A 14,549-nucleotide genomic window follows, 5' to 3' on the forward strand; every position below is an offset into this window, starting at 1 on the left:
TATGCATAATCCGGTTCAAATTCTGGACAGCTGACGGTTCCACGTCGTCCTCGGTGGCACACGTCATCCCCTTTGTTTCGTTTCTAAGCCAAACCAGTGACGTTCCCATTTGTTGTCGAGAAGCGAGTCCTCGATGCTGCTTTGATGCCAGCCATTCTGTAGGGGCTTAGTGAGTGTCTTGGCTGAACGCCCATCGGAGGCTGATCATATTACTGTCATTGGGCGCTGGAATTGCTAGTCGGCGTTTCTAGAAGAATGACTCGTAACGATCGATGTTCATCTGTTGCTACAGTCAAGAAACTGTTTTGGTTCTGTCCTTTCGTAACAAGGTCCTTATAGCGTTCGACTCTTCATGGTTTTTGATGCAGCAACACCAGAATTATGTCAATCACTCGGTTGCCACTGCATATAACTGGTTTCACTTCAATTAGGGGTTCGGGTCACTAGGGAAGACAGGGAGCAGGAGCAGATATACAGATCTACCCGTAATAAGAAGCGAAATCCTTATTAAGTCAACAGAGTTAAAATGACAAAAAAAAGCATTTTCGTTCACCCAGTTACGAAAGGTATTTCACGGGTCAGCGATGGGGCTTCTTTCATCAATTCACCCTCATTGATTGATTCCTTCAATCAGGTGTTCACTCTCCAACTCGGCCTTTATATCTATCTAAATATCTATCTATCTATATATCTAACTACTATCTGTTATCTATTCTTCTTTCTACCTAGAATGAGAAATGATGAAACGAAGAAATGTCTCGATAACGGAACTGAGTAATGAATTATAGCTTATAGCTTTCATTGATCGAACAGACGACCTCTCTCTCTCTCTCTCTCTCTCTCTCTCTCAATATAGCAGCATACATACGATGAAATAAATTTCGACATGACAACACAAATAAAATCCCAAAGAGGCTTTACCCAGATCTGCATACTGATGGGAAAGAGCAAGAAAAAAAAAAAGAAATGAATGACGCAGTCTGCACCCTTTTGAAAAGAGGGAATTGCAGATTTGGTGAAAGATGTTACTACAAGCATCCCAAGGTATGTCACAATTATGAGATTTATGGCAAATGTGCATACCTAGACGGCTATGAGGATGAATGCAGCAATCTACATCCAAGAATATGCTTTTAAAGAAGGAAAAGTATGCAAGTTCAACAAAAAATGTAGATATATGCACCCTATAGCCATGAATCAAAATCAAATAAATAATAAAAATAAAAATGAAAATGAAGCAAATAAAGAAAGGAACAAAGAACATGAGGTGAACGAAAAAAAGAAGCCATCACCGCATTATGAAATGTCTGCATTGAGAATTCAAGCAACAGCACCCAGATACAGAGCAAGGAACAAGCACTGTATATATGATGCCAGGGGATGGTGCAGATACTGAGATAAATACAGATTCATACACAAAATGAATAAATATGAGGACGGAAGATCAAATATATTGGAAAAGTTGGATTTTTTAATGTCAGAATTTCTGGAAATGAAGAAAAGGACAACATACCAGAACAGGAAAGAGACATGGGAAAATCCTTATTATTACCCATATTAACTGATGGGGATAACACGCAAACCATCATAGTGAAGAATGCGCAGGGTTTAATTACAAGTAACTCAAAAAGAAAAACAGAGTTCCTGGAAGAACTAACCCAAACGAAAAAAATAGATATAATGAATATAAGTGAAACTTGGTATTCCAAAGAGACTGGTAATGATGATCAGATAAAGGGGTTCCTAACTTACAGATCAGATAGGAAAAATAGGAATCAAGGGGGAACCGCGATATATGGGAGAGGAATAAATCAAGGAAAAATATATGAGAAATATAGTAACTCAGAATGTGAACTAATAGCGGTAGAATTTGAATCTGAAAAATTACTGAACATTGTAATATATAGACCCCTAATACTAAAGAGTTTGACACAGTAATAGAAAAATTGGATGATATATGTAGAAATCACAAAGACTGGAATATACTCCTATCTGGAGATTTTAACTTTCCTTTCGTAGATTGGAACGAACGAATAGGAGATTGTGGTTGTATTTATACATATAAAAAAAGAGTAATAGTACGTATTGCAGAAGATAAGAGGCAATTCGAAAAGCTATTAGATATGCTACTAGAACACAACATTCAACAAATAAAACACCTGCCAACAAGAAAGGATAATACTGTAGACCTAGTATTTGTGAATGAGGTGGATTATGTTAAAGAAATAATAGTGTATAATACGAGTATTTCAGACCATAATGTCGTAGAATTAACAGTTCATTCCAAAGCAAGTGAAAATAGAGATAAGCAAGAAATGAAAAAGTGGGAAGGATATGGAGAATACAATTTCTATAGTAAGAACATAAAATGGTCAGAAATAAAAGAAGAATTAAACAAACATTGGGAAAACATATTCATATGTGATGATATTCAGGTAAATACGGGTATATTATATAAAATATTAGAGAAAATAGTGGATAAGTATATACCAAAGAAAAAAAGTAAACATCAGTCATGCATATAAAGAGACAAGGATATTGTTCCAGAAAATCAGTAAGTGGAAAAAAAGTCTTGCAAAAGAAAAGAATGCATGGAAAGTGATCAAACTAAAAAGTAAGATAGAAAATGCAGAACAAAAGACTATACAAATATAAGAAAATTAAAAACGGGACTTGGAAGAAAAGACCCTGGAAAATATCAAGCAAAACCCCAAACAATTGTACTCATATTCGAAAAAGATGAATAAAAGAAGAGTAGCAATAGGCCTTTTAAGAAATGAAGGGAGATTAACGAATGAAAAAAAGGAAATATGCAACAAATTGGCAGAAAGATATAAGAGAGAATTTACCCCTAGAATTGAAAATGAAAATAATGATACAGAAATAAGAGATGAAAATAGTGAATATTTATCGGACATAGATATTAATGAACCCGGTATTTTGCAGGCTATTAATGAAATTAAAAATGCATCAGCAGCCGGACCAGATGGTGTTAAAGAAAGTAGTCATTCTATTACAAACAGCTCACAATAATATTAAGGCAAAGTGTAGATACAGGCAAGATTTATGATGAGCATAAATTAGCATATATTACCCCTACTTTCAAAAGTGGATCAAGGCTAGAGGCAAGTAATTATAGGCCTGTGAGCCTAACATCACATATCATGAAAGTGTATGAAAGGGCAATGAAGAAAAATATCATGAAACACTTAATGAAAAGTAATTTGTTTAATATAGGACAACATGGTTTTGTACCCGGAAAAAGTACACAAACCCAACTGTTAGTCCACCGTGAGAACATATATAAAAATATGATAAATGGAAAAGAAACAGATGTGGTTTACCTAGACTTTGCAAAAGCTTTTGATAAGGTAGACAATAATATGTTAGTGAAGAAAATTAGAAAACATAATATAGTGGACAAAGTAGGAAGATGGATAAAAGAATTTTTACAAAACCTTAAAACAAATAGTGATTGCAAACGATGAGAAATCGGATAAAGTTAAGGTAATATCCGGTGTGCCACAAGGTACGGTGTTAGCTGCATTGCTATTTGTTATTAGGATTGCAGACATAGACAGTAATGTTAAGGACTTTGTAGTCAGTAGTTTTGCTGATGACACAAGAATAAGTAGAGAAATTACTTGTGATGAAGATAGGAACTCGCTACAAAAAGGCCTAAACAAAATATATGAATGGGCAGAGATAAATAGAATGGTATGTAATTTTAAATTAATAAATTATGGCGATAAAGAAGGAATGCTATATGCATATAGGGGACCTAATAACGAAATAATCACAAATAAGGAGGCAGTTAAAGACCTTGGTGTGATGTTGAATAAGAACATGTTATGCAATGATCAAATAGCAATACTATTGGCAAAAGGCAAAGCAAAAATGGGAATGTTGTTACGGCACTTCAAAACAAGAAAAGCCGAACACATGATTATGCTTTATAAAACATATGTTCGTAGTCCACTTGAATATTGCAATATGATATGGTACCCACACTCCCAAAAGGATATTGCACAAATAGAGTGTACAAAGGTCCTTTACAGCTGGAAGAGAAGAAGTTCAGGATCTTGACCACTGGGAAAGACTACAACTTTTGAAATGATATAGTCTAGAAAGGAGAAGCGAACACTACATGATAATACAAGTTTGGAAACAGATAGAAGGAATTGCCGAAAACATCATAACCTATTTCTGAACTCCCCCCCACCCCCCGCCCCCCCAACCTTCTTTAGATATGTTCTTCGTTTTCTTCGGTAGTCAGGCGACTGTTTCAGCATCTTAGAGTAATCCTTCCCACCCTGTGATGACCCCCTACCCCTACCCTCAAATAAAGATATACATAAAATGTCTGCCAAAGGGTCTCAGCTTCTTCTTCTTCTTCTTCTTCTTCCTCATTCCGGGACTTGGGTCCATTCGAGCTCTGTCCTTTTCGGCAAGAGCACCATCCTACTTCGTCAGGAATACGAGTCTGGAAAGCGCCTTAATTAATTCCCTCTGATCCTGGAATATGAGGAGATCCTCTGAGCCCGTCGCCTCCCGAAGGCGACTCAAGAGAAGAAGAGAATGACAGTGAAGGAAATGATGGTGGGGAGGATCGCCAATTTCATTCGCAGGGAATCGAGGGACAGATTCGTCCGATTTTATTCGTGGTGAGACTGACCTCGACGTCGTCGTCGCGGAGAGGCTTCAAGATGACCCGGGTGAAGTTGGTCATTCAAGTGGGGAGGATGGAAGGCGATGGAGAGAGTGAAGAAAGGAAGGAAGGAAGGAAATGACTGATGTCAGGAGTGACTCTGGATGATGGGAAGAGGAGCTTTCTGTGAATAATATGAATTAATATAGCTCCTCATCGCTGCCTCCTTCTGGCGCTTCCACTCACTCGGATACAACCTCTCCCTTCCTCTTAGTCGTCTGCAGAAGAAAACATCCACTGAGGAGGCTTCCTCTATCTGCACTTCTTTCTCTGTCCGCCCTCAGGCCTTCAAAACTACTGAGAAGGAGGAAGCTAGAGGGCTGCAAATTGGCATGTTGATCACCCACCCTCCAATCATCTAACATACCGAATTGCAGCCCTCTAGCCTCGTCCTCAGTAGTTTTGATTTCATTCAAGGTTAAATTTATCTATGATCGGTAAATACTTTCTGCCACTGACTGGCAATGTGGAAGATTTAACTCTTGTCTTTATAACATGAAAATCTGGTCACAGCTTTGCTTTCTTCAAGTATTTCTATGTACTTAATTTGGCTTTGGCTTCTGGATAGGCTTATCCCTTCTTGGGGAAATCAAGCGGGGGATGGAGGTCATGACCTCATCACGTTGGTGTAATGGAGTCCAGAGGCCAGCAAAATGTTGTGTGACCTACCCTCAGGCAACTGATGAACTTTGCTGTCAGTTATGTCGGTCTTGTCTTGACATCAGTTGTTTCATTATTTTCAAAGCAAAATAATATTACTTGATAGTTCTAAAGCGATTCTGACAAATTTGATGTTTGTTTCCGATCTTGTCATTTTTAACAATAATGAGGGACCCCAATGGATAACTACTTTTAAGGTTAAATCAGATGTGGGCTTCAGTAGGTAAAAACCCATATCAAGCTAGAATTCAACATCCAAGGTTAGGCTAGGTTAGTTAGGTATGCTTAATTAAGCTATTTTTCTTTCCTTTTATATAAGAGATAGATAGATTGATGGAAAGATAGATAACAGACACTAGATACATAGATAAGTATAGAGACATCGAAATGGATTAATCAAACATTTGTCGTGGAAATGTCAAATTCGTCAAAATCACAAATTAATTGCATAATTAGTTCTAGAAATTTACAAAAAATTAAAAATGCGTGCCAATAAAGTGCCTGATTTTCTAGAGGCAGATTTAGCAATTAGAAATATGATCAGTCTAAAGAACAAAGGAATGAATTCTTCAGAAAAATCCAAAATACCCTTTAGTGAATTTTTGGGATTCCAAGAGATTTCGACTTCATTCTGTTGTCATTATTTTCACCACTGAAAATGCTGTACTTTAGATAAAACAAGGTTTAGGTAAGCAGTTTCAGATCTAATGGTTCTGACCTATGAGTGCTTTTGATACCAGCAATATTTGTGGGGAACATTTTTTTAACAATAAAGATAATCATTTGGATAGTCAAACTTGTGTATGAAGGGGTCACTGATTATTTTGATTTTTCTTTCTTTTTTCAGGAATTCAGTGACCTGGAGTGTAACATCTGCAGGAATGAGTACAATGAAGATCACTGCCCAAGGATTCTTCATTGTTCTCACACATTCTGCAGCCGTTGCATTGACGGGCTCATCTCGGCTGGTAAGAAAGAATGTCCTATCTGCAGGGAGAACTTCACTGCCGATTCTGCACAAGACGTGACAATTAACAGAAGCCTCCTAAATGTTATAGGGCAACTTTCATCCATGCACCTAGGATTAAAGATTGAACCCAAAGAGACAAAGAGATCCATTGTAGAGTCTACTAAACATCTCATCAAGAAATCTGCAAAGCAAAGCATTGCTGACTATCAGGCAACAGAGGCTGAGGCGATGGACCTCCTTACGAGCTTCAGCGAGATGAAAGCTGTCTTTCTCGGAGCTAATGAAGACATTGAGGAATTCAAGAAGACGATTGAGAAGCTAAAGCTTTTAAATGAACAAAAAGTTGGAAATATTGATCAATGCGCTGAACTCCTGGGGAATAAGTTGGAGCTTATGCTTCAAGGTGTAGAGGACATCAAGGTTTTAGAGGCTAAAGTGACATCTGTTGTTGACTTTGCCTCAAATGGACTTCTTCTCGATGAAACAGGAGACACTGTGGATGGCTTCCAGGGAAAGATAATGGAACTGCAGGATCTCGTTCAGAAGAACAAGCGGGACAGAGAAAACTTCCAGAAGGTTTGTGCTTTCACTCTCTCTCTCTCTCTCTCTCTCTCTCTCTCTCTCTCTCTCTCTCTCTCTTCCCTGATTCCTACTTATCTAACATTTTACTCAAGGAAGGAATAATTACTTTCTTGTTTCCTCTTTTTCACTCATTTTATGATGTAAGGAATGTCCAAGAAAAAGTTGACAAAGTACTCAAATGAAATGGAAGATTGTATCAAATCTGTCCTTATCAGTGAGCTGATTATAATATTTCAGCTTGATTTATAAATATTTATCACTTGAGCCATTTTGATAACCCCATTCAACATAAGTATCTCAATAATCTCTTTCTCTTGTTTACTTATATTCTTCACAGTGTATGTTTTCATCTTGGATTTGTCCTTACAGGAAATTCTCAAGATGAGAGCAAGGTTCAGGAATTTATCAGTCAATATAGAGGAAAGGATTCCAGCAGACTCTCGTGAGATCTTCGTTGTGATGACCTTCCGAGGGAAACTCAGGATGGCTCCAGTCAAGATTGAGTCCAACAATGAACTATATATGAACCATCTTCAGGAAGGGGTTCTCCCACTAAGATGTTCTGTCATAAAGGTAAGTTTATTCTTTTGAGAATATGAGTAAAATTTCTTCCTGTCTCTCATAATGTTTTAGAAATCATTGTCCCAAGTTCACTGTATGCTAGGAATTTCTTCATTTGAAATGAACATCATGAACATTTCTGCATACTGAATGTGAGTCCAGCACTGACTGACTCAGAAGTCACATTTTATGGGGAAAAGAGAAGATGCTGCTGCAACTTGGGGTTTTGAATGTGCATGGATGTGCTGAAAATGGTAAGGAAGCAATAACAACAGCTGATTTGTTTCAGGAGAGAAAGAAAGCAGAATATTTTAAAGGGACTGAGAGATATAGAGAGACAAAGGTGAAAGAAAGGTCAGTGTGTGTAAACATGGAAAGGACAACGGCAGTCGTTTGTGCAAAATTGTAGATAAGATAATCATTCCTGAATAGATTATGTGGAATAACTCATGTCTACAGACGATGTAGTACTGATGATGAGAGATAGTGAAGAGAAACAGCAGGAACTGGTGAGAGAATTTGAAAGTGTTTGCAAGAAGAGAAATTTGAGAGTAGGTGGATGTTGAGAGAATGGATGATCTGTTTAGGTATTTTGGAGTGGATATATTTGATATTGGCAGGATGAGGGAGTAAGTGCGTCACAGAATAGGTGAAGGAAGGGAGGAAGGCAGCAGGATGTGCACTAAAGAAGCCAATTTGGGAATGTATGAAGTTATTGATGAATCAACTCTCCTTTATGGAAGTAAAATATTACACTGGATATGAATAAAAGAAAAAGTTGGAATCTGCAGAGATGGAATGTCTGCGTAGCATGATGGATCCTTTGTTGGTGAAGTGGTTCAGTCATGTGGAGAAAATAGAGGAGGGGGCAGTTTTTGTGAAAAGAAAGAAGAAGAAGAATGATCTCAAGACAGATACAGTTGAGTAGTGCAGTGTTTGTCAGAGTTTAGTTGCACTACTGCTTAGCCTTTTGTGTAGTTGGTGGATGATAAAGAGCTAATAATAATAATAATAATGTGGACGTTTCCTGCACAGGGTTTCATCCACAAGAGGTTTTCTTTTTTACTTGAATTCTTTGTCTTTTGGCATTTTAATTAACTTCTAATTCTTCTTCATGTCTATCAAAATTGCTGTTAATGCGACCAATAATAATATTAAGAATTAGGATAATAACTTATAATACTATTATTTTTTATTATTTTTCTAATTAATATCCTATTCTTTCCCTTGACAGCTCGAGTGCTTGATGCCAGGGGGGTCTCCTCCTTCCCTTTCCCCTTCTCCCCCTCCAAGGGCGTTCCTGGATCTCGCATATGAATCCACACCCCTGGGGAGGGTCATCATCAGGGTCAATGAGAACGGCATTTTGGCTCTCAACTTCCTGTACATGTGTGCAGGGGGGATGGGATCCTATTATGCCAACTCTCAGGTCTTACGTGTGAATAGGATGGGTGAGGAAGGTGAAAACGTCCTCATGGGTGAATATGTGACCCAGGGAGGAGGAGGAGGAGGCAAATCAACTCAAGCAGTGTTGTTATCGAGGGAGGACTGGCAGAGGGAGAGTCAGCTGAGGAACTGTAAATTGACGACAATGCAGGCGGGAGAAGTGAGGGGAATCATCCCATATGAAGAAGCTTCACAGTTTTGGATTGTCACCAGAGATCATCCCAGATGGAGAGGAGGATATTGCTTTGGGGAGGTGGCAGAAGGACTGGATGTCCTGGTAGATGCCATCTTGAAGTATCCAGACATTACACAGGTCAAAGTGGCCAACTGTGGCCTCATTCTGTGATGTCTGTCCCTCCAGATGAAGGAGCAATTTTGAGTTTGATTTTAACTCCCATGATAATAGTAATGATCATTCTCAAATAAAAATGTTCTTCTGAGTGCTATTAGAAGTGTTTCATTGATCACATTATTATTATTATTATTATTATTATTATTATTATTATTATTATTATTATTGTTTGTTATTATTCTTCTTATTATTTATTATTATTAATTATTTTATTTATTATTATTATTATTATTATTATTATTATTATTATTTTATTAGTTATGTTGGGTATCATTCGTGTTATTTTTATACTGCTTTAACGCTGTATAGAAAATGACCTTTCATGTAAAGAGAGGAGAGAGAGAGAGAGAGAGAGAAAGCGCTGGTTGTGTTCAGGAGGAGTCTGATGAAGGGGCCAGAAAACAGATGCTGAAACTAACTTTCTATCGTCTTCATAAGTGAAGCAGAATTAAAGTCTTATTTACTGTTTTCAAGTAGTACCTACCTACTACAGTAAGTTCAGAGGTGACAGAAAGGAACACATTAGTGTCTCACAGACTCTGACCATATCTGCGTTTTGCTGAAATGCTCAAGAAGAATAATAGTACGAGAGGAGTCTCCATTGCCTCCTCCTCTTCCTCCTCCTCCTCCTCCTCTTCCTCCTCCTCCTCCTCCTCCTCCTCCTCCTCCTCCTCCTCCGCTGAGAGGAGGAGGTTTGAGGAGACCATAGCCCTGGATTCTGTATTCTTCATTTTTTTTTTTTTTTTGTAATTGATCTTTTTTATTTGTATTCATGTAATCTTTGTAATGTTATAAGATTTTGTAAGCATGGATTTCTGTATTATTAGATTTTAAGAAAACGATGACACAAGATTTGGATCAATTAAAGAAAAAAAAAAAAAGAGAGAAAAAAAAAAAAAAAAAAAAAAAAAAAAGACCTCTTGTGAGAAATCTGGCCTGCGCCTAAAATTGAAGCGCTTCCGGTTCCTCGCTTGACGTCACTTTGGTTAAAAGCAGCGAAGAAGAAGAACATCCAACATCTTCACCTGTCAGTCATTCACCCAACGAGAGAGAGAGAGAGAGAGAGAGAGAGAGAGAGAGAGAGAGAGAGAAGGATAACTACTTATAGAGTGTTAAAGTCACGTTCCTCACCATGGCGGACAATTTTCAAGGTTTAATGATTGAAGAATTAAATCCGGGGATATTTTTGCCCATCCTGGGAATTCCCGGGATAGATAAAATGAACTAAGAAAATAGGGAAAGAATTCGACTGCAGGATGGTTGTTGTGGACTTGTTGTTCTGTTTATACTGATGTATCCTGTCACTGTTGTGTTACTTGAAATTTTATGATAAAATCCATAGATGCTTCTTCATTTTGATTCATTCATTTAATCAAATTTGCTGACATGCATTATTGTTCTTATTTTATGAAAAATTGCTCGTGTTATTCAAGATCTTATTCTATGAGTAACTTATTGATCATTTAGTTCATGCTATAAATAATGCATAGATTAAATTTTTCTTCATTTATTTTGACTACATTTTCTGTCACTAAGCACTCTTTTCATTTCACTGAGTATAAATGAAAACAACTGTCTTTTTTTATCAGTGACAGTGAACTATAATTGACATTGTTGTTCGCACTGAAATTTGGAAGCAGACCAAAAATAAAAGTAGTAAAGGAAGCATATTTCAGCTCTTGTTCTTCTTTCAAGGACACCCTTGCACTGGGATTATCGCCTCGCTGGACATGGAGTCTCTGTTTACGAATTTGCCTGTCGATAAAACCATAGATATCATCCTTGAGCGTGTCTACAGTAATTAGTCGACAGCACCCCTCAACATTCCCGAAGCCTTGCTCCGTATGCTGCTGGAGAAGGCCCCTTTCTCCACCCACCGTGGCCAGATGTTCCGCCAGAAGGACGGCGTGGCGATATCTTTGTGCAAGTCGACGCCGAGGATGAGGTAGAAGAATTTTAGGTATTTCAGCAGTGCAGCTTGCTGAATTACACGGTCGAATACAGCGCCAACGATTGGCTCTCCATCCTCGACGTCCTTGTGAGTAAGACGGAAGACGGCCTCCTTACTTCTGTCTACACAAAGATGACTAATCTTGGACTTTGCCTCAACAGTGACAGTGAGTACCCCGCCAGATTCAAAAGCACGACCGTCAGGGCCTCCGTCAGGAGAGCCCTCTCCCACTGCTTGACCTGGCAGGACACTCATCAGGAACTCGACCGCATGTCCCAAGCACTCGTGAATAATGGGTATTCAAATAAATTAATCAGTAAGGAAGTCTGCACAGCCGTGGAGAAATGGTACGGTAGTGACAGCCCGCAGCCCCGCCCCCAGGGTAATATCAAGCTGTATTATAAAGACCTCATGAGTTCCCATTACCGTGAAGAAAAGGACTCCATTAAGAAGATTATTTCCGAAAATGTAACTCCGAAAGATGACACCAAGATAATTGACTTAAGCGTATACTACCAGAATCGGAGGATATGCGACCTAATTATGAAAAATATCCCCTCCCCACAGGTACGAGACCCCCTGAAACAGACGTATGTAGTGTACCAGTCGGTATAAAATGCCCAGTCCGCGATTGCAGCGGCGCCTACGTAGGTATGACCCTGTGCATAATGTAAAAAGTTGGGTGTCCATTACATTTAACTCTGGTCAAAATTTCGCTGACTTAGAGGAAATGCCAAGATAACAACAAGATCTGCCATAGTAGTACTTTGAATAAAATTACTTTGTTTCTGTTATATTTATCAAGTCTCCTAAAATCGCGAGAAACGTGGAAAATCCTTCATGTATAAATTCAGCCGTTATTTTATCGGAAGAATAACTAGCTTTATGATCTGCAGAACTTTCAATTTCCTTTCCAGCGCTGAATGGCCTCATAGGTCACAGTACTGAGTCTTTGTCCTAAACTCTATATTCCATTCCGATAGTCGAGTCTCTCTCTCTCTCTCTCTCTCTCTCTCTCTCTCTCTCTCTCTCTCTCTCTCTCTCCTAAAGCAAAGAAATACTCTATATTATAAACCCTGGCCATCAAAAAAGAAACTATTTTGTCTCTATAGCAAGAGGATAGATAAATCCAGGATAAATAAATATATGAAGGATTATAAATGTGAGAAAATAATACCATCACTTTCACTTTTAACAAATTCTGGTAACACGGGGAATCATCCCTTGGCCCTAGAGGATGTAGAATTGCCAATATGACAACATTCTGTTATGAGTCATTACAGTATAATAATGGTAGATTCTATTACTGCATCAGAGGAGGAGAAATTATTTGTTTTTAACGAAAGATTTCCAGTTCAATAATTTAAGCATTTTGTAACATATTGCCTGAAAGTTCTACATTTCAAAATCGTTAAAAGTTGGCATTCTGGGCTTTTCAGTGGCAGTCGAGTGAAAAAGAAACTTATTTTCTTAAATTCTGATCAGAGCTGCAGCTAAGAAAAAGTTTCACTTAACGATTCATTCAGTAAGAGGAATTTTGCATTATTGATATTTCTTGAGTTAGCTTAAATGTAAAGAATGCAATGACTGATACGTGGCATCAGAATTGCAAACTTTAAATATTTCAAAAGAACAAATAAAATGTTAAATAACGCCAGATTGATCCATTATCCAAACAGAATCTTATTCGTGAACGCTTTCCTACTCTCCTCATCCGTACATTATTATTAAGTAAAAAATAATATTCAAAATTTCCTTAAACTTAACAACTCGATGGAAAAAGGCCATTGATCATTCTGCTTAAAATAGCAAAATGAGTAAAGGAATCGTAATAAATTTCTAAAGAACTCTAAAGGGTGCGTTTTTATGATTACCCGAACATTTTATTTTCCTACTCTCGATTCCTTACGAGCTTTTCTAGGTCTCTTCGCTGATATTATTGCATTGGATTACGATTCCTGGAGCGACACATTTTCAAGGGCAGCTTGAATGTTTTGTTTTACGTATATCAAAGCTCCCTGTTATCCTGAAGCGCCGAATTTCATACAAATGTACCTAATTCTTGTGATATTAAAATACCTTAAATGATCCAGTTTTGAGTTTTCTCAGTTCTCGCCTTGTAGAATGGTTCCGAGTTTTAATTATTACACTCTGCTTGATTTACCTGTCCATTAGTTTTAAGTTTTGCGTTTTAAATCTCAAAATAAAAGATAGGAGCCAGGAGAATGGTTCCAATATAAGCTTGTCCCCATTTTCGAGAATCGGATTCCATTAACAGAACTGTGATCGATGCGGAATGGCGTATTCTTTTTTTTTTTTTTTTTTTTTCTTATGTCATCTGATTAAGCAATTAAGCGTTGCTTGATCAGTGATAAACTGTAAAGTTATCATAATCTTATCAATTAAAACCTTATACTTGAATTTAATTAAGTCTTCCTATGCCCCTTTGCCTTTTTCCAGGGTAAAGTATTGAAGTATTTACTTTCCAAGCCGTCATGCTAGATGTCATTCCTAATGCAAGATCAATTACCTTCATGACTTCCGTACACTTCCTGCATAGACCACATGGGACATCATTCTCTTAATTTCTTGTCATCTAATATTTTCAAGTTTGCCTCAGATCATTCTGAAGATGAAAGGGAGAAGTCTTCTGGTAATTTAAAAGGACGTTCGGGGTCCAGCCCCATCATCATGGCTGTAAAAAGGATTAATACACAAAACATAATAAAAAGACTCATCCCAATAACCAACATACATTTAAAATTCACAGAAAACCTACTACAATGCTAAGAAAATTACCATCTCAAGTGAAGGTAAGACGACGACGTGACAGAAGTAGTAAATATAATAGTTATGACAGGTAAAGAGGTGTAGCAGTAGTTTGGTTGTTTAATTGTGGAACTATTGTTTTATGAAAAGTGATTCGAAGACAACAAGCTCTTTAGAGAAACAGCCCGTGTATTTAAAGTGTTTGTATTCTATATTAAATTAGCATTTTTTTTGTGTTCTCGAATGTTCGAAATTCTGTGCTAGATATGGAAAAAAAAAAACCATTGATTTATAATATTTTTGTACAAGTTTCCTGCCCTTCACTGCCAAACTAAGGAAATCTCTTAAATCTAGTGTTTTCTGAGCATGATAGATTACACAGCTACCTTTCTCATTTCCGAGTCCTGATGGCATCTGTTAGCGTTCTGAATTGCAATTTATATGTCCAGAGTTCACACGCTTGCTTCTTAGACAAATGTGGATTTTCAATTTAGAAATTGAGATTTTCTCAGTTGTGAGGGATGTTGCAACCTTTCTTATTATACTTGAA

At 37.5% G+C, this 14,549-nt stretch overlaps 1 protein-coding gene across 1 annotated transcript; it reads left to right on the plus strand.

Moving 5' to 3' along the window:
• Positions 1-6,215: 6,215 nt before the first annotated feature.
• On the plus strand, positions 6,216-9,443 carry LOC135204474 (uncharacterized; the record flags this gene model as incomplete). The annotated part of the gene is given in 3 exon segments (XM_064234654.1): positions 6,216-6,914; positions 7,290-7,493; positions 8,716-9,443. Coding segments are annotated over 3 exon segments (1,461 nt in total), but the record flags the coding sequence as incomplete, so codon positions are not given.
• Positions 9,444-14,549: the final 5,106 nt, after the last annotated feature.

Source organism: Macrobrachium nipponense, chromosome 47, assembly GCF_015104395.2.
Source record: "Macrobrachium nipponense isolate FS-2020 chromosome 47, ASM1510439v2, whole genome shotgun sequence".
NCBI classification, from domain to species: domain Eukaryota; kingdom Metazoa; phylum Arthropoda; class Malacostraca; order Decapoda; family Palaemonidae; genus Macrobrachium; species Macrobrachium nipponense.